The sequence below is a fragment of the Podarcis cretensis genome (genome assembly GCF_951804945.1).
Source record: "Podarcis cretensis genome assembly, chromosome: 5".
NCBI lineage: Eukaryota > Metazoa > Chordata > Lepidosauria > Squamata > Lacertidae > Podarcis > Podarcis cretensis.
In genome coordinates, this window is record NC_137174.1 from 66104983 (window position 1) to 66125887 (window position 20905).

General features: G+C 36.7%; 1 protein-coding gene across 7 annotated transcripts in view; it reads right to left on the reverse strand.

Moving 5' to 3' along the window:
* FARP2 (FERM, ARH/RhoGEF and pleckstrin domain protein 2) overlaps positions 1–20905 on the reverse strand; it is a 63797-nt gene that overhangs the window by 24128 nt on the left and 18764 nt on the right. For all 7 annotated transcript variants that reach the window (XR_013839294.1, XR_013839295.1, XM_079977260.1 and 4 more), the window contains exons 3-13: positions 20164–20268; positions 18207–18249; positions 16874–16952; positions 15304–15401; positions 14414–14528; positions 11015–11162; positions 10226–10321; positions 8992–9155; positions 8748–8816; positions 7791–7848; positions 6062–6314 (exon numbers count right to left, since the gene is read on the reverse strand). Coding sequence is in view for 5 of the 7 variants with exons in the window: in XM_079977260.1 (XP_079833386.1) it covers positions 6062–6314; positions 7791–7848; positions 8748–8816; positions 8992–9155; positions 10226–10321; positions 11015–11162; positions 14414–14528; positions 15304–15401; positions 16874–16952; positions 18207–18249; positions 20164–20268 (1228 nt within the window). In the remaining 2 variants the exon portion in view is untranslated. The remainder of the gene's footprint in view (positions 1–6061; positions 6315–7790; positions 7849–8747; positions 8817–8991; positions 9156–10225; positions 10322–11014; positions 11163–14413; positions 14529–15303; positions 15402–16873; positions 16953–18206; positions 18250–20163; positions 20269–20905) is intronic.

Here is a 20905-nt window from a genome sequence, read left to right on the forward strand (position 1 = left end):
GAGAGACCATAAAATATTTGGATATGTAGAACACTTAATTTGCATAGGCTACTTAGATATTTCATGGCCTATCCCGTAAGTTAAATGTTGGTGAGCTTCACGGACTAATCTGCCTGAAACAAGCTAAGTAGATTTTTACTTGTGTTTGTGTATATAGTTTATACTATAGATTTTCATAGAATATGTAAGACTAAAACAACTTATGATCATGGCCAGCTTGGTTTAAAGAAAGAACAGAGTAAAAATGGTTCAAGATAAATTCGCTGTTGTATTCCAGAATAAATCGTTGCATTATAAAGAGCTACTACACTTCTAAAGTAAGGCAGCCTTACAAAATAAAATAGTAAGCCTTTTTTAAAAACAAAACCGTTAATGAAAGGTAAAAGCAAATTTATCATTCATATCAAAGACTTCCTCATTTTATTGCATAAACAATTTCAAATTAGTACAAATTTGTAGATATATCATCAATAATTTCAACAGAAAACAAAAAGTATAAAACAAACATCTGGAGTATAAAAATGATCATGATCAAAAAGTTGTAGTAAGAATTTCCAGTCCAATAAATGTATTTTTTTCCTGAATATGTATCAATTGTACTAAGAAACACATCATACTAAGGCACAAATCATTTGAAGCATAAAGCTTTACTATATGTATGTCCAGTATGTTCTGAACCTTTGCAGTCAGTTGCCAATACAGTTGCCAATACTGTATTTATTATGTGCTCCACATACTAAAGCTATGACTTGGCCCTAAATATGCCAAACTGTTTCTTATGATCTCACTCATACCAATTTTAAGAACTGATGAACCATTGAAAATCAAATTCTTCATTAAGTGGATGAACCCCCTAAAATTTCACAAACAAAGAGTAAAATATTTAGCTGGAGCTGAAGTTAAGCGTGAAGAGCTGCAAAAAACTCACAATATTAATTTATTCAGCATGTGCATACAAGTATATATACTGCATTAATTGGTTGGGGAGTTGAATATTAAAGATAAGTGACCGCTGTGAGAATCAGTACTGAGACATTTGCAATGAAAGCCTAACCATTGCATGTAATACCTGAACGCTTAAGACTCGGCAAAATGACAATAATGGGAATGAATTACCAACAGGTTTTTAATGAATGCTCTTCTAAAGGCATAACACACACACCATCCATAAGAATATATCTGATAGGAAATTCATTAGTCTTTTAAGGTTAGTAAACTGAATTTAAAAGTGAACCAGATTGCAAAATAAGCATGTCACTACTCAAGTCAAGTGGTAAATAATTATTAGAAAAAGAAATTGCTTTAATAGCAAATTATATACTCAATTCTACAATGGATACAACATTATAAATTATGTGTGGACAGTTCTGCCAAAGCTTAACTGTATATGTTTGTCAATGCATATTCCATCAATCAACTCATCCTTTATTTTTAATTGGGTCAAAATAAATATGTTTAAATGCAGAATGATTATAAACCTATAATAATGTCAGTTAAGAATGCTTTGAGTATATCTGATTAAAATCTGAATATTTAATACTACATACCCATGTACCATAAAGTGCAGTCAAATACTTTATCAGTGTACAATGGAGCAAACTCACTTGCATGGATGTTTCTGCAACTATGAAAAAAGCTATTATGTACAGATTTTTGATTTTCCCTAATGTATCTTAATGTCAGAGGAACATTCACTTTGTGAATTTGCTCCCCACCTGCCTGTTGACCCCGAAGCAATCAGCTGCTACTTGCTATAATCTGCAACACACATGCACATTTATTTTAAAAACTGGAATTCTAGGCAAGTTTTTCTACCAACAACCAGGTTTGTACTAAGAGAAGTGGGAAATGAGCAAAACAGTAAAAATAATAATAAAACTAGCAAAATTAACGATATCACAAGATATGACTAGGGTAAACAAAAATGTTCATCTTCTGTAGCATAGATGGTTTAATACTGAACAAAACAGACTTGAACTATGACAAGTTTCTCAGAAGAAAGTAGAATACACTATGAGAACTAAGAAAGTGCAAGAGATCTCCCCATGGAGTATAATAAAAAAGGAAATCTTTCTACACACAAGCCCAAGGTCTTCCATGAGGTCTGCAATCAAGAGGCAGAGCAAATCTCTGGTTCCTTACAACTTCTAGATCAGCCATCCATTGTCCACATTCTGAATTCTTTAAAAAAAACCACCACACTACTGGAAACTAACCAGCTGATTCAACACATTTCTTTTCTGCTATGCATATCAGTCCCAACTTCAATGAACATAACCTTGTCAGTCCATAACTTCACAGCTTGGAGATAAACAGAAGCTGAGTATGGTATTGTGAAATTTATTTTTAACTATATTTCACTAAGAATAAATAACAAGTTCAGACTTACCTAAAAAGTTTGAGAGTTCAGGAACAATCTCATATTGGGAATGAAGGCAATTTAATGTGTGTAAAACAGAAAAACTATGATGTTGTTAAAAAATACTATTTAAATAAAAATGTTAGATGTTCATAGGGAAGTACCCTACAAGTACTTACAAAACAGAAGGGCATGGAATCCAAACAAATCCTGAATATTTTACTTAATTTCAAAACATACAACATATTTAAGAACAACAGCTACTAGAAAAGCCTCTGGGGAAGTTAACAGGCACATCTAGAAAATGCACCTGCATTTGACCAATCTTGTATTTAATTATGATAGTTTTGAATAAAATATGGGTGTTGTGCAATGCTCCAAATGGAAAGGAAATGGTTGTTTGATTTTAGTAACTGAACTGATCTATTCAATAGGAAGCTTTAACAGGAAATTTGCTGTACTGTGCCAAGAGTTCAGAAGTGGATTGCCATAGATATGTTGTTTCTGAGAAGAAATACAATTACCTCACCACACGACCTGGAAGCTGTACGCCGGCTCCCTCGGCCAATAAAGCGAGATGAGCGCCGCAACCCCCGAGTCCGTCACGACTAGACCTAATGGTCAGGGGTCCCTTTACCTTACTATTTACTAACCGAAGTTATTTGTACAATCTCAGCATGTACCACCAGTCATTGATCATGACCAATATCTACCGTATTTTTCGCTCTATAACACACACCCGACCATAACACGCACGTAGTTTTTAGAGGAGGAAAATCCATAGGCATGCCACCCGTAGGCATTTCCTCCATAACACGCACAGACATTTCCCCTTACTTTCTAGGAGGAAAAAAGTGAGTGTTATGGTGCAAAAAATACGGTAATTTTAGAACTCCTAGCCTGTATCAGCAAAGGTGCATGTATTCTTAACTTTAAAATCTTACTTAAGCAAAGTCCTTTCTGAATTATGGTTGGCAAAAGTGGGGGGAAAACCCTTTAATCTAGTAATATAACTTTATGGCATCACCAACATAGCTTTAGAATAAGCAAAGCAATACTTAAAATCCAAGTTAAATATAGAATATGAAAACCCAAGTTGCAGATATTCTCCACATACCCACATGAAGCACAATCTGGCCCTACAGAGTCCTGGTACTTCTCTGAAAACCTAGAGGGGCAGAGATGTCTGATTGTAAAAAAATCTGACATCTAAAGATTGCATTTCATGGTACAGTAAGCCAGCAACTTGTGCACATCCAGCTTTATGTGTTTTGCCAAAACAACAACAACAACACTTTTTTTAAAAATGGAAGGGATGTCCTGGGGAAAAGACTTTGGCAATGCCACCTGTGTTTGAACCCAGTGTGTTTTGCCTTTATGTGATTTGGCTTCAGGCGCGATCCTTGGAACGTAACCCCCGGGTTAAGTTGCAGGTTTACTATATGTATTATTTAATGTGCTACTACCGCAACTAGTATAAATTCTTGATGATTTAACCATTTCAGGCACATGGAGCATATCACTGCAGGTATGATAAACTACTAGTGAAAGTGAATCTTGTATGGGAAAGACTCAGAACAAAAAGCAAACTAATTGGCAGCCCGAAGGCAATTGCTCCATTATGCTGAGCTGCACACTGATAAAATCAGTCTAATAAGAATTTGGTCAGGAGGATTATGAAAGTGGTTTTTTAAAGTATGATAGGAAATCCACAGTGAAAACACAATTATCACAGAGTATACAAACCAGATGTGCCTGGTTCCCCACCACCACCACAGAAAATCTGGTGAAGTTCATATATTGCACAATCTTCCCTTTCACACAGGCATAATTAGGAAATTATAATGGAAAGATACACAAGCCTATTTAATTAACTCAAGATATAATCCTTTCAGACACAGCCCTAACAGTATTTTAGTTTATTTCCTGTACAAGGTTTGCTTTCCTGCTTTGCAACTCAAATACATTCTTCAATGTCTATCAGGAGACCTGAGAGAACCAGGTTTTGCCAACTCTCTTACCGCCATAAAATAGTCTTTCAATACCACTTGTATATTCATAGTCTAACAATAATAAGATCATTTCCTTGAAGTAGTACCATCTTCAAATAAAAGCTCAAGCAAACCTTTCATATTGATTCAGTTAAGTTACAGCAGGGGTGAGGAATCTGTGGCCCTCCAGATGCTGTTCCACTCTATCTTCCAAGGCCAATAGCCATGCATGATGTGATTTGTAGCCCAACTGCATATGGAGGACCACAGGTTCCCTATCCCTGTTATAGGCTTGTTTCTGCAGAGTAATGTGTTAAAATTCTAACAAAGCACCAACAAGGAAGCGCAAAATATGCCAATGGCCTTTCAAGACATTTACTGCTCATCAGCAGCGATGCTTTGTAGAGGGTCTGTTATTTGCAAAGTGTACCTAAGTTCAAAATTCAGTGATGCAGTGACCTTCACCACAGATGGTTTAAACAATTGCTGGGTGATAAAAAATGCATAGTACAATACATTAGAAAAATCATAATGGCTAGTCTGCACCACTGACATCTACACTTCAAAGTAGCAACTAATTTATGATGGCTTGAGAAAAATTGGGATAAGGATTTTAAAAAAGGACATGAATTTGAAATCCAATCACTAGAATGAACCAGGTCAGAAACAATCTACATTATCTTTTCTCTTTCAAAACCAGATTCCTGAAAGCATAAATTTACGTAATATCAACCAAAATATTAATGGCTTGTGTGTGTGTCTTCTGTTTTATCTTCCTGGGTGAGATTCTTAAGATTATTCTGAAAATCAAGAGTGAAATTCTCTCTAGTAGCCTCAGCAAAGGGGTTGTTGAAAAAGAGGTTTATGTCTAATGGGGCTGCAGTTTCTGAATCCCATGAGTCATCAGTGCTACTAGAGTCTTCTGTAGTGGTAGGTGGATAGCTCAGCTGTTCCAACTGGTCAATAATGTCAGTGAACTGAAAAGCTGAACTTGACTCAGAGCGAACTGAATATGCTGGAAAATTCACCATTGAACTAGCTTCAGAGTGATTAGCAGAGCTATAAGTGTGCAAAAATGGCATACCATTTAATGTCAAATTGTTGAGAGAACTACTTTCAGAACGGTTGTTAATTAATGAACTAGTTTCAGAAGGACTCAGAAGACTTTGCATTCTGCTTGCCTGAGCTTTAACTTCAAACAATTCCGAGGTATCTGATGGCTGTTCATTCCCATTAAAATCACTCTCTCCTTCAAATTCAAACTCATGATCCATGTTCATATCTACTGCTTCTATGGAGCACCTATCAGGACTTGACTGAGAAGACATCATATTTCTTTGCAGAATTTCTTTAGTTAAAGCAGGTGACTCTGAGAGACAATTAGTTAGATCTGACTCCTGCAAATCTAAACCATCATACAAATAGGAAAATGCTTCAGAACCTCCAGCAAAAAAGGACATTTCTGCTGGATCATCATCAATGAACTCTTCTGAAACCTGAAGCTGGGAGCTAACCAGTTTTACAAGTGAGGCACCCCTACCTTGAGGCAGATGCTGTTTAGCAGCAATGGCCATACCTGTGGTAAAGTCATCCACATAATTGTCATTTTTACAAGTAATCCTACCTTCTACTGCTACACCTAAACCACAGCTACTCTCAACATCAGTACAAGTGGGAGTGCAGTTTTCTGCAACATTACAAAGCCCAACACCTTGGAATGACTGGAGTACTGGTGATCCAGGCTGCTGTATCACTTTCTTCCCAGTTTCTTCTGATGTCCCACTATTTGCTTCTGCGGCCAAGCTCCTTGTATGGGATATTCTGGGCTCCAAAAATAAAGGCTTGCTCTCTGTGAAAGTGGGCAAGCTGGCAATGTTTGTGGCTAACGCATTATCCGAATGAAAGGAGGCATATGTACATGCATTAGGCCCAGAGGTTCTTAATCCATCTGTAAATGAGGCACTCTGAGGAGAAAAACAAGAGAGGAAGCTATTAGACAATCTGTTTTAGGATACATCTAACCATGTCCACTTGATTTGACAGATAAACATGTTTATAAGTTCAAGAATTTTACCGAGATGACTTGACTGTGAAGACTGTGGGACTCATCCTTGCCTGTTTTCAGTGTGAGAGACACTACCGCATGACAAAGGTGGGTGAATCGGTGCCCTCTGCTCTATCTATGGCATTTTAAATCTGGCTCAAGTGTTCAGTCATCCATGATTTGTATTAATTTTAGAAAAAAACATATTGTGCCAACTTTTTAAAGGTAACCATTTCATTGAGTCTTGAGCTTTGAAAGCCTGTTTCTTCAGATATGGTGGAAGGATACATGCATTATGTGACTATTAGACATAAAGGTAAAGGTAAAGGTACCCCTGCCCATATGGGCCAGTCTTGACAGACTCTGGGGTTATGCGCCCATCTCACTTAAGAGGCCAGGGGCCAGCGCTGTCCGGAGACACTTCCGGGTCACGTGGCCAGCGTGACCTATTAGACATAGGCAGATTGTATTGATCACTCACTGGTTTCTCTAGATTTTCATGTCTGTTTTGCATTCATTCCTTTATTCTTTTATGTAGAAGTGGCCCTGTTTGGTCTTTATAAAATGGCAGAGGGAATTATTGTGAGGTGATGTATCTTTATTATATGAAATTGAGGATGAATGAACTCTTCATAGTATGACTAATGATGTTTTCCAGATATAATGTTCGGAGTAGATGAATGGAGAAAACTGGCCCTAGGTTTCTTACAGATAACTCTTCCTCTTAAGGTCTACATGAGAGTACTATGTTGGTTTAGAATTCTGGATTTGGGACCAGAGAAAGTTGATTCATTATATGACTGTGTTAACTGTAACAGTAATTATGCATGAAATCTTGACACTCTGAAATGGCATCTATAGAAAAGTTTTTGCTATTGCAACAGTAAGGAGATTTATTTTCTATACACTGGTAAATCATATCGATAATGAACTACAGCTCCTGGCTGATAAAGATATACGAATTATTTAGGACCAAATAGTGATCTGGATCCAAAGAACGGCGTTGTTCCATGTGCCCAAAAAAAGATTCATGCTTTTAGAACGGCGCCCCCATCCACCCATATATATTCCATGTAGCAAATTTCCTTTGCAAGTAGGTTTTATATGCAGTTTGCAATATGGCACGGAGCTCTGCCATTCAAAAGAAAAAAGCTAAAAATTCCCCAGGCAAACACTCAGGAAAAATTGTTTTCCTGTACAAGCTGAAAAACTCTGAAGTTGATTCAACAGTACACACATATTTAACATTACTACCAGAATTGGGCAAGGCTGAACAGAGCAATGATTGAAAATATATATATAATTTTAAATGCAGACGTCATTCATGCTTTAGAATGAAAAGGCTGAGTTTCATAATCTTTCTGATAATTCAAAACAGGTTAATATCAAGACTAACCTGTTTGGGTGTATCAGCATGCAAGGTGTGAGCAGACATTCTAGTTTTACTATGCCTCCTGTAAAGAAAGAATATGCTGTGATACCCTGATCACTTCATTAGCTATATACAGAAAGCAAATGGGGGGCCTACAGTAAGAAGCTATTCCTGAAGAATAACCTACTTCATAAGGCTGTTAGGTGTGATAAAGATTAATAGTAATAAATCAACGAGCCTCAGAATTTTGTCATTCGTGGATAATTGTTTCTGTTAGACACAGTGACTGCAAATTATAACTTTAACTGGAGAAAGAGGAAAGCTGCAAAAATGTATTTCCATATTCTGTAAGTTTCAACACAAATATCTAAAATACAAATCCAGGATAGGTTACATTTTTAACATTCAAAAAAATGCTTAAAATGTTTATTCATGTGGTCCAGATGCTCAAGATCTGGTACACCTCTCCAAACTCTCAATAGCCAATTTTGGGGTGTGCAGGGGGCTGCAGCATGGAAGAAGAATAGCCAGAAATCATCTCCCTCCCTGTTCTGCTGACCGATGCTTTTTGTCAGCAGAAGGGAAGCTCTGGATACCATCCGGTAAGTATAACAATGAGCAAATGCAAGATGGTTTACAACATTGGAACAAAAAAAGACTACATGTCTCCAGTTGGCACTATGTGAAGGAGAGTGAAGTTTAAGCCAACATATTTTCATGCCATTCAATCAAATCACTTTTCTGAATTTGAAACATGTTAAATGGTTTGTCAATTTCAGCTCCTTCCTACTCAACATAATTCCCAGTGTCAAGTATCTAAGCATTTTAATTAATTAAATTTGAAATATAAAAAATGTCAAATAATACTTTAACAGTTTACAATCTCTAGGAAAAAAGGCCTTTCATTATTGTAGACTAGACTAAGGAAGTTACAAAATAAGAACATCAAAGACTCTTTGCTTATATAAAAGAGCTTGTTACCTTTCATATGGGATTTTTTTCAACCCACTTTCTTTAACATAATCCACCAATTGTTTCTGTGTACGCCCACTGTGAAGAAATAAATGTGAATGTTACAAAAAAATATCCAGGAAAAGTACATGAAATTCTGGGCTTCTTGTACTCAAGAAATAAAGATCCTAAACCTTTAATTTAAAAGGAATTACTTTCAAAGTTTTTCTTGGTTCCATTTTCTTGGATCAAAATGAACTGGGTTATATCATACCTGTATCTGAAGGATGACCCTCTGCTGAAAAAGACTGCTTTTGACTTTGGTTTTGGCTGATCAAACAGCCTGAAGAAAGTGTGATATTCAACACATATTTTCCAGAAGTTCTTGCACTCATCTCTACTTCCCAAAAGAAACTCCAGAGTGTCTTGATATGGACCCTAGAAATGAAACACAATGGGACTTTATCATGCTACCTCTACTCATTTAAGGTTACAATGAGAAAATATTTAATAAAACTTTATTCAACAAAAATAGATGATAGAAGTGAAGAGAAAAACAAAAAATAACAACAAATAATATATATTCGAGACAAGGAGCTTCAGGAGTGAATATAATGGATTCGATTTTAAAATTGTAAATGGGGTAGAAAAACACAACTTACATTGTACAATGAAGGAAATGGGAATAAAGAAAAATGTATTGCCTGTCTATAGAAGCCACCCAATAAAATCTTATTTCAAAGGGATTTGCAATCCATGTAACTGGGATGTCAATAATAATAGTAATTCCTATACCCGCAGGTCTCAGGGCAGTTCACAGGATAATGTCACAATATAAAAACACAGAATACATAATCAAAATAAAAACAAGAACAACCCAATAACCTCCCTCCATAAATAACCTCCAGAGGTGAAATCAGAAGGATCAACATCACTCTCAATGGCTTAAATATCCCATCATTTTTTTCTGAGATGGCAATGAACATTAACTTTCTTGAACCAGTTATCTAGGGCACATCATGAAGCATCTTTCCAGCCCTGTGTAATAACTAATCAAGTGGCTACAAATTATACAGTTAACTGTTTACATATAAGATCCTCATCTCCTTTCTCAAAAATAGACGAAATACATAGTCTAGGGTCCAGGGGCATATTTTTTAATATCTTGGTTCAATGTAGGTCTCGAGAACATGCTCTAGAGCAGTGGTTCCCAACTTTTACAAGTGTGAAGACCCCTTTTTAACTTTTTTCCCCTCAGATGCCCACATGGGCTCCTTTGAAAGTCAAGTCAGAATATAAATAAACTTAAATAATAAATAAATTTTAGAAACACAAGAGAAATTCAGACTTTAATGAAATATGGGTTTTACTAACATGCTTTTATCGTAGTGCTATTACCTGTGAACCATGTATTCAGGCATTAACAGTACTGAATACTGCATGAACGTCATTTCATATTTAAGGCATGCTTGAAAATGTAGAAGTGACTTTATAATGGAAGTACTTACATGAACTTCTGGATGAAGCTTGATAAGGAATCGTTTTCTTTTGAAGCTTATTTTTCGGACTTTGGACCAGTTGAAAGTATTGATTTTTGTATTACCCTGTGTTCAATTCAATATAAAATAACTGAGGTATATTATACATAGGATTTAAACAGAACATAAGTTATAGACTTATACTGTCAAACCTTTTTTCTATCTAAATCATATCGTCTGGATCAGATAACTGATAATTTAAAACAACAAGACTGTTAAAAGAACCTCTAGTTCTGAAAGCAGCCCTCCCTGACCTTGCTACTCTGGCCTTTGACATTTGAGATAGGTCTTTTCAGGATCCACACTATTCCTGTGATTGCAACCTGTTTTAACTGTTTTTAATTCTGAAAGTTAAATTGTTGTAACCCGCCCTAGGACCTGCTGGTGAAAGGTGGTAACAGATTTATTAGAACTACTACTACATTTGGACTACAACTCCCATCAGCCCAAGCCAGCGTAATGAAGGCAATATTACAAACACTCCCATTAGTCTCAAAGAAGAAGCTGCTGCTGCAATGGTGCCCTACTAATCCCATCTGGGTTTGATGAAGAGTGCTGCTGCCACAAAGGCATCTGCAAACATCACATTGTCTATTGGGACTGCAAAGACTGTCGTAGCAAAAATTTGGTAGCCATTTGCTCAGAATCAATTGCTACGTGCTCTAAAGCAGGCATATGGGTCTATCCTCTGAGTTTAAAGTCTTCTGTCTGCACTGCATAACTATAAAAAGTTTCTCACGTTAAATACTGCTTTCCTACCTGGAATACCAGTACGCCCATGTTTGATACAGCCAAATTAATTTTTGTTCCCTCACGGTCAGATGCCAGATGAAATCTCATGCCATACATCTCCAACTTCCGAGCTATTTCAAGCACTTGGAAATCTGATTCAGCTGGAGTTTGGCCCCTGTGTTACCAAAATTGAAAATATTATTAATTACTTATAACACTATCCAATGATATGAAACAGGAAAAAATACTCTAATATAGTTCAACAAGTTTAATGAGATCATATCCATATTAGTAAGCAGTCACTAAGCTTCAGAGTTATTCAGGTTTACTGTGCCAGACAAAAAGAGAAAAACCAAATAGCATAAAAATGTGTTACAAATGGAAGAACACATGGCAATCTAGTTGAAGTCATAATCAAACTCAGAGACATTTAATTATTCTTTAAAACAAATGTATCCTTAATATGCCCTGTATTTCATAATTTTAAATGCAAAATGCTACGTATTCCATAATTTTGTAAAAGATACGCTAACATCTAATCTCTCTTTGTTTGAAAACATGAGAGCAAGTCAGTAAGCAGGCAAGCCCAATTGGACCAAACAGCTTTGCAATGTTCAAGACAGATGCACTACAATAGCATCAGTTGACTGTGTTTTTGTATATAGACAACTGGCTCCTGGTGGTTCTCACACCCACCCATTATCTCCAGTTGATAGGTGTCAATCCTTAATAGCTGCGCTTAAGTCTGCCTTCTGAATGAGAATGATGGTATTATCCTAGTACAAGGGCAGATCCCCATTATGAATTTAAAGAATATCTAACACACATTCAAAGTGCATGATTTCATCCAAAGAATCCTGGGAACTGTAGTTTCCCCCTCACATAGCTACAATTCCCAGCACCTTTAACAAACTTTGATTCCCAGGATTCTTTGGGGGACATGATATGCTTTAAATGTGCACTGATTGTGTTTTAAATGTATGGTGTAGATGTGCCACAGTTGTGTGCAAGTGGTGTTAGGACCCTCTGCAACATGCTAGGTCAATTCACTAACACCTTGGGTAGTAGCAGTCCTGAAAATGCAAACAGTCCTCCCAAGCTGTGGTTCCTCTGCCTGTTTAGGGATCAACAGTCACGGCTGTTACAGATTGCTTGTTGCCTTCTACTCCCCGTATCTCCTCCATCACACAAAAGTGGAGAAGGGGGCATGTAAGCCACAGGCTCATGCACACAGATTATAGAGATATTTATTACAGATTTAAATGGTCAACATTTCTATGCTATTCTAGTGCCCAGAAGAATTCCCTGAATAAATGTTTGCCTAGAAAAACTGATCAACGTTCTTAAATAACCTTTTACACCTACAGAAGATACTTTATTTCTGAAGTGAGAAAAACCAGTAATTATGCCAAATGATTTACCCTATGCAAGCAAATGTTTACAAGGGTAAAGCACAGTGAGTAATTATCTTCAGATGTTTTCAGTCTACTAAGCCTCACAGACTGGCCTGAAAACAATCTGGTCTAATTTTGTTATCTGCTAAGCAGATCAATCCGCTTAGCCATCCTACAACCAGTGAACAGCCAATTTACAGAATTTTCTCAACAATATATATATTCCTGCAGCTGTTTTTAGGATTTTTTGTTTTTTTAAAAAAAGTTCTGACCTTGCATGGACGATACTTCAACGTTATTGCAATATTCACCAATAAATTAGGGTCAAACTGACATAAATGTGGTAAGATACTGTACAGTACTTTGAAAAGGCCATTAGGCAGTGTTAATTGGCCAATTCTGCTGCTTTGAACTTGGATAACTTTACATTAATTTGTAAACTGCATAAGTGAACAAAGTATAATTGCTACATTGGCATTTATAAGGCTCAAGCAAGATTGAAAAGCATAGTTCCAATCATATACTTGCCAATGGCAGGCGAAATAGTGATGGAGTAGAGAACACTTTCAGAGAATTGGTAGAATGGAGGGGTAGTTAACCCCTCACATGTACACTAATTATATGTTGCAAATGCTGTCTCACTGGGTTACTTTCCCCTTAGTTAGGACTCATTTATGGTTTTGAAGCCTAGCCTTGTGGGGGATTTAATATCCAGTTTGTAGGAAAGAATCAGCACACAGAGAACGCCACACACCTGCTGATTGCTCAACCTTTGCATTAGCACTGTAAGAGGAACATGAAGTTGGAAGCCTCCTGTTTACACAGAGAATTTTGCTGTGCTGTGTCCACAATAAAATATATTTTATGTTAAGCACAGAGAACAAAATACATTAAATTGCACTGATAATTGGATTAGGGTTTGTTTTCAATGACCATTATGATAATGTAGCAGCCTCATACCCATTGTTTGGGAAATCTAAGAAACAAAAAAATCAGTGTAGTTTTGAAATATGTGTTTAAAATCAGTGCTATTTTGAAAGGTTTATTCCACCATCTTGATTCAAAATGATATCCTATTAAAGGAGAAAACATTGAGGAAAACATTATGCTTAAACCCTATGAAATTGGTTCTTCTTAAATTTCATTTCTATTCAATAAAGCTTCAAATACCATTGTAATAAAAGAGCAGATTAAATGATTATGTGGTCAGTTTCAGAGTCACACATCTAATAGACTATACTGTACAATAAGGAAGAGTATTAAATAAATGCAACAATTCTATCCATCTAAGTCATTCTCTGAGTAGACCCACTGAAAATCAATGGACCAACACCAAACTCCTACTTTGAGGGAAAGCTGCCCAGCTTATAGTCTTAACTTACAACTTCTGCTGCAAACCTACTCAGTGGAGTGAGATATATTTCACCTTTGGGATAAGACTCCACCCTGGAAAGTCTACCTGCCAATCAAGCATATACTGTACTGATTTGCTAGCACTTCCCCTTTCTGTTTCTGTACTCAAAAGCCCCATGGAGTATGTATTGGACAACCTCGCATTTACATTACTTTTTAAAAATAGAACTTAGAAACAAGGTTTTCAAAAGAAAAGTGAGGCGAAGACTTCTGTCTTTTCCTTGATTTTGTCACTGTCTAAGCAATCAAAAGAATATAAGATGTTTGTTTGCACTGAGCATGAACATGGTCAGAAATGTGGAACCTCTAAAAGCAACGTTTTTAAAGATTTGTAGTCCTGACATTTGTCAATGGATTCTTCTCAAATTTGGGCATATTATACCACTCTGCAAGTAAATTATAAGAGTCAAATTTCATGCCACAGACAAATTTTCTTGCTTTTAGGACCAACAGGTCACCTAGCCAACACAACTAAATTCTCCTTCTAGCATTACTACGAAGGTATAGGTGAAATAACTTATGGTTAATGAGAGATATAGACAATCTTATTTTGTTATCAATAACAGCAACAAATAGTGCTATGTTGAATACCAGAAATTAAACATTCATTTACACTTACATGTGCTTCTTGTGAAATTCAAGTATTTTTCCTTGCAGTCTTTCTTGGTTTGGAAAGTACCGGTTGTTTTTAAGATGCTCTCGGTCCCCAGATTCATCAAAATCTCCTAACTCAGCTGTGATAGAAGAGAAAAATATATTTGAAAGAAAATATTGCTTCACTATTGCAATTGTTCCCTAAAGTTAGCAAATGGATCCTTGAAGGTATCTTCATCTTACAATAACCATTGGTTCTCAATAGTATATATGGGATACGAATGACGAGATTTGGTACCCCTTTATAAAGTTTTGAAATGATCACTCTGATGACTGGCACCCACCAGATTCACAAAATGGACTTTGGTAAGACCTAATAGACGGATCTGTTTCATGAGGGGAGGGGTGTTGGGAAAAGGGAAAATTCAGTGTTCCTGTGCTATCAGAATCAACATATGTGTGAGTAGTTAAGTTCCCAAGGAGATTCAACATAGGCACATTTAACTTTTTTAAAAAACTAAACTTCTAAAAGCAAGCTGATAAGACAGAAAAGGGGAACATTATTCAAAATGTATGAAGACTTACTGAAAGCATGATAAAAGATATTGAAACAGAATGTATGCCTCCTATGTTTTCCCCCAATTTGTAAATGGTATTTATATTAGATTCAAAAGAGCCCAAGAAAGTCCAAGTAGATGCTTGCATTTAATGAGCAACACAAGTGCAAATCAATTATGTTAATCAAAAATGGCTTCTGGAAGCAACTATAACAGAAGCAGGAAACTAACCAGGGAAGCTGTTGTAACTGCTGGATGACAAAGAAGCAAAATAATTACTGATGAAGGAAACTGTAGAGAAGCTGAATGGATTCTTTGCATCTGTGTGCACAATATATAAGTGACATTAGATACTAACACTGCAGAAGGTGAGAGATGAGGAGTGCTGCTGTATTGTCGTTGCAGGTAAGGCGTTCCTCAGCTAGATCTCTCTTGATTTGCAATGCAAATAGATACCTAAAGGGGGGGAAATCAATAGTATCATATTTTGTCCATTTTACTAGTTGTTTAGCAGCAGGAAATGAAAAATGGCCCATGCAGGAGTACTACAGGCCAGTTAGTAGCTGCATATATGCACAATGCTGACACTGAAGGCAATGTCTGTGTGATAACTAAGAGTAGTAATATAGCATTGTCTCCTCCCCCCTCATACCGCCAACCTGCTTAGTGACAGCCATTTACTACTACCACATCAGATCACCAGCTGTTGCTAGCCAAGATATATGCTGTCACCAAGCAACATACAACTGCACTACCTCTAAGACTGGCAGGCTTTGTATCAAATGTGGCTAAGGCTTGTTCAAATGTGAGGTTCAGCTATAGCTCTTGCTACCATCACAACCCTCTCTACCTACTAGCTTCCCTGTGACTGACTCATGTCCTGAAGAACCCCCCCCCCAAAAAAAGCTTTCTAGTTAAGCAACATATTTAAGTTTTTCAAAGTCTATTTTAATAATTTTGTAATGCTATTATTTCTTCAGGTACAATCCTCCACAGAGCATGATAGAACATGCATCCTCACCCATTTCCTATGACTTAGGAGAAACTATGAAATAGATACTTTTTCAAATATAGCAACATATCCAGTATACCCTGCAGCCATCAACGGCAGTCATTTAGGAAAGGAGGAGTGCAAACAACAGAAAACGGCAGCATGTAGTTTTAGCAGAAACTCAAAAATCACAACTGAACAGAAAAACTGACAAGCACAGAATCACTGATGGAAAGGTATGTAGGTGGGCTGAAGTAGACAATATAGGAAACACAAATGGCACAATTCAGCAGAAAAACAGGTATGTAAGGGCTGGAGTTGAGTAGATCTGCAAGAGGAAGACTTCAATGAGACTCATTAAGAACACAGGAGACACCATTCATATGTACTTTCAACTCAAAGCATGGACACAAGAGAACACAATCAAATGGCACAGCAAGTTGGGAACAGAATGAGAAATACCAGATAAACAATCCTGAAATTCATAACATCCAAAGGCAACTAACAGAAATATGACTTGCTACCCTGAAGAACCAGTCCCAGTATTTGTAAACTACCATACCAGTGTAATCTTATAAATGTTTATTCAGAAGTAGTCCTGTTGTGTTTAATGGGCTTTACTCCGATGTAAATATGCACAGGTCAGGATAACAGCCTGAAACCACTGCACCAAGCAGCCAAACAAGTTCTTTATCTCTTGAGACAATTTTTAAACATGGACATTTTGAACACATCCTTGGCTGTACACAGCTGTACACAGCTGAAGCAGCATCACTGCCACTTGATTAGATCAGGTAAAACTTGCTGTCATTCAAGGCCACACACACACATATCAACTCTGGCAGTGAATTCACAGGTCCTTTGAGTTAATTTATTAATCCTTCTTTCCTATTTCCATTGTAAATTTTTGTGGAATTAATAGTGCCACATTGTTTACCTGGTGTACTCCTCTTGCAGCTGACCAGGGTCAGGAGGGAAGAACTTTACGGCTAGACGAAGCAATGCATTCTTTGGTCCTAAAATAAAACCAATGCATTCTATTAACTTTTACCTTTATAGTTGAAACACTGAATCTGAATACCAATTGCCAACTCTCAAACATGAGGTAATAGGAATTAGGTATTTATTGAATGGATCACGAACATTTCAACTTAAATACAGTAACTCTGAAGTATACCAACATAATTCTGAAACATGGTTGTAATATACACCCAAAGCAAGTGATCTGAAATACAGGAGAGGAACCTATATTAGCTAAAGTGCCAGTGGTAGGTAGCTGTTGAAAACTACTAAATGGTGGAAGGAAAGGGATTAAAGGGATTATGGCGAAACTGGGAGCCAAAATAATACAAGAACATCAAAGAACAGTAAAATGGGCTGAATGAATGTGGGAAGTTGGCATAATCAAAAACTGGAATAGGATCTCATGAAGCTCCTAAGGTGATCCAAATTCTAAGGAAATTGCAGCCAGAAAACAAATGTTGATCTGTGAAACAGGTGAATTCAGGTGAATTCTCTGTTAATTAAAGCATTTTAAAATGTTTTGTTTACTTTTGTTGTATTTTTATTTTTGATACAAGTCATTTTATTATTGAAACAAAAAAGCAGGATGAAACTAATTAACAAAACCTTCTAAAAACAAAGCATTTGAATTGCTGAATGAGCCAGTGGGAATGTAATTTTGTAAAGCTGCTTTAAAAAAACTTCATTTTTTTGTGTTTTCCATATGAATGTTCTCCAATTCCATTGATTAAGTGAACCTGTGTGTCATGCAAAACAGATTATCTTCATTTGCTTCAAATCTCTAGAACGGTCTTCCCCAACATAGTGACCTTCATATGTCTTGGACGAATATTCCTATCATCTTCACCATTGACCATGATAGCTGGTAACGATGAGAGCTGTAGCCCAAAACTTCTGTAGGGTACCAGGATGTGGAAAGTCAGGCAATCATATTCTGGCTTAATAAAGTAGCATAGGCATGAGCTGCATGCACCTTACCACAGTTAAAAGTATGCTCCAAAACCCTGGCTTATTGGGAGACATGAACCATAGTTCTCAGTTCAGACTTAACAGGAAGCTACAGTTAACTCTGGCTTCCTGGATAGTTTCACGCTTGCACAAAGAGGCAGCAAAGGAGCTGCATGTGGGTACACACAGCTCATAGATATCCTGCCTTAATCTTCCAAATGTGGCCATGTTAAGAATAGCACCAAAAAGTTGCTAGAATCCTAGAAAGAAACACTAATAGAAATAGTATATATACTTACTTCGTATTTGTTTAATTATAGGTTTCATAGGCTCAAGCCAAATCTGAACAAGGAAAAAAGGGCTTAGTAAATAATTAAGCAAACACTGCAGCAGTAAATAAAACCACACAGCTAAAATAATTCTAGCACCTGTAAACCAATACTTCCCTACACCCCCATTTCAGTTAAACAAATGTTTTAGCTAAAGGAATAAACCTCAAAATGTCTATACATAGATAGTGAAAAATATAGTGGAAAAGGTAGCAGAAGGAAAGAAGTTTCCTGAGGCAAATGAAGGAAAAGCACTGAGTTCTAGTTATGGCAGAGCACCTTTCGGAAGGATCACAGGAAAATTCATTTACACTAATGCTTGTGCAACAGAGTCCCTTGCCCAAGAAACTTATGGCAACTCTTTCTGGAGGTTTCAGTGAGGAGACTGAATGAAATCTGCCCAAGATAATACAGCTAGAGGGCAAAGATTAGAATGAATGACTTGAAATTCCTTTCAAGTATATGAATGCATTTATTCATGCAAACTTCAAAAATAATGTCAAAGATATTTTTTTATCCACTGAGAAAAAAACTGGGTTTTTTTTGCAAAAGGTCTAGATAGAACTCTACATCTAAATATGCAAATTCTGCCATCAAATGAAGTACATCAGGCAAGTGTTGTTTGAGTACACTGAATGTCTAGATTCAATTCAATCTGGGTTCAGGCCTGGTTTCATGATTGAATCAGTCTTTGTCACCCTCAGAAGAGGGACGGCGAAAATGCAACGCTGTTACGATTACTTGATCTCTCAGTGGTTTTTGACCCCACTGACCATATCTTCCTACATCAACTGTTCAGGATCAGTATAGGAGGCAATGTATTACCGTAGCACTGTTCCTACCTATGTGGGTGAGTTCAGAGTGTAACAGTGGGACAACAATGTTCTATGGCCTCCTGCACTTGTGTTATGTAATTCTGCAAGGCACAATTTGGTCCCCAGTGCTATTTAACATCTATATCTACTACACCTTAACATCTGGATCTGGAAAGGCTGTGCAAGTCCTGGATCTATGCCTGAATGCAGTTGTGGACTGGATAAGGGCCAACAAACTAAGTTTGAAACCTGGTAAGAAAGAGGCTCTGTGGGTAGGTTCTTACATCCTGAAGATACTGCACTCCCTCTGAACAATCAGGTATGTAGTTTAGATAAACCTTTGTCATTAGAGGTCCAAGTGAATTCTGTGGCTAGCAGTGCCTTTCCCCAGTTATGGCAGTATATGGATTGGGATAGCCACTGTAGTCCATGCAACTTCACCAACACACAACATGTGCAATGGTGCACTCCACCACGTGTCTAGTTGACTTCACATCAAGCCTTATGCCATTTATGTCATAGGTATTGTCAGGCCTGTTTCATTGCTCAAGGTTATATTACTTGATCCCAGTCATGGACTTCCTAAACAGCTTTGTTTGATCTACATTTTACTTTTATCCCTTGTAGCACAACATCTTGATTCTATGTCAAAAGATACAGTACAAACGCTACACAGTAGAAATGAGATTCCAATTTATACAGCACTCCATTTCAACTCTAAAAATGCTAATCAAGTGGTTTGGTGTCTTTTCTTGAAACACCGTTCTTTTTGAATCATAGCAAAAACTAATAAAATTCATTGAAAAGGAACTAAACACTCAAATTAAGAGAGCTCCATAATAAGCAAAGTAGGTAGTGCTTGATTTAAAAATGGAAGGACCAAAAAAGAGCATTCAACACAACTGTGTAGGGTTATTATCTGAAACAACTGCAGCTGCATCACTAATGGTGCAGCTTTGCTTACCTGTAATATAATCCTCTTTCTCCTACATTAAAGGAATTTTTGTGCAAATTTAACCAGAGTAGAACTACCAAATGTCTTCCTTTAAAAACAAAGCTGAAAACACATCTATTTAAAGGTGTTTATATTCAGATAAAAATATATTACATACCCAATATGACTGCATGTTCTGGAATTCAATTCCAAAGTAGTCCGATTCAACCAAATTCAACCGATTAAATACTTCTGTCATCAGTTTCTGGCCATAACATTTTGACTAGAAAAAATAAAATAAAGTGAAAATGTAAAGTTGAGTTTACTTGAAAAGTAATGGCTAAAGCTGGTTTCAAGGCTTAACCTGGAAACAAAAAGATAAAAATAGTTCATGCCAATTTAATGCTACTTCTGCACATATATCAACACAATGCATTAGAATTCTTCTTTCTTTGCCACTTCCATGTGGCCTGCATTCAAAAAAATGAACCACAACTGTTAAAATTTTCATGCCATATATAAATGCACAGCCTATTAATATATACACTGTTCTGTAAAGTCTTAAAGGCAAGCTGAGAAACATTACGTGAACACATATCAAACATATCATACATATCAAAAAGACTGGGCAATATCCAATTAGTCAAAGTCAGAGTAAATGAGTATGGATATCACTCATTATCCAGTTCCAGGGGAACCTATAACAAGAAGAGGTTTCTCACCTCAGGCTATTTTAAAGGTTTTAGATCATCTTGGAGAAAATATATACTAGATTCTGACTATATACAGTGGTACCTCGCAAGACGAATGCCTTGAAAGATGGAAAACTCGCAAAACGAAAGAGTTTTTCGTTTTTTGAGTTGCTTCGCAAGACGGATTTCCCTATGGGCTTGCTTCGCAAGACGAAAAAGTCTTGCAAG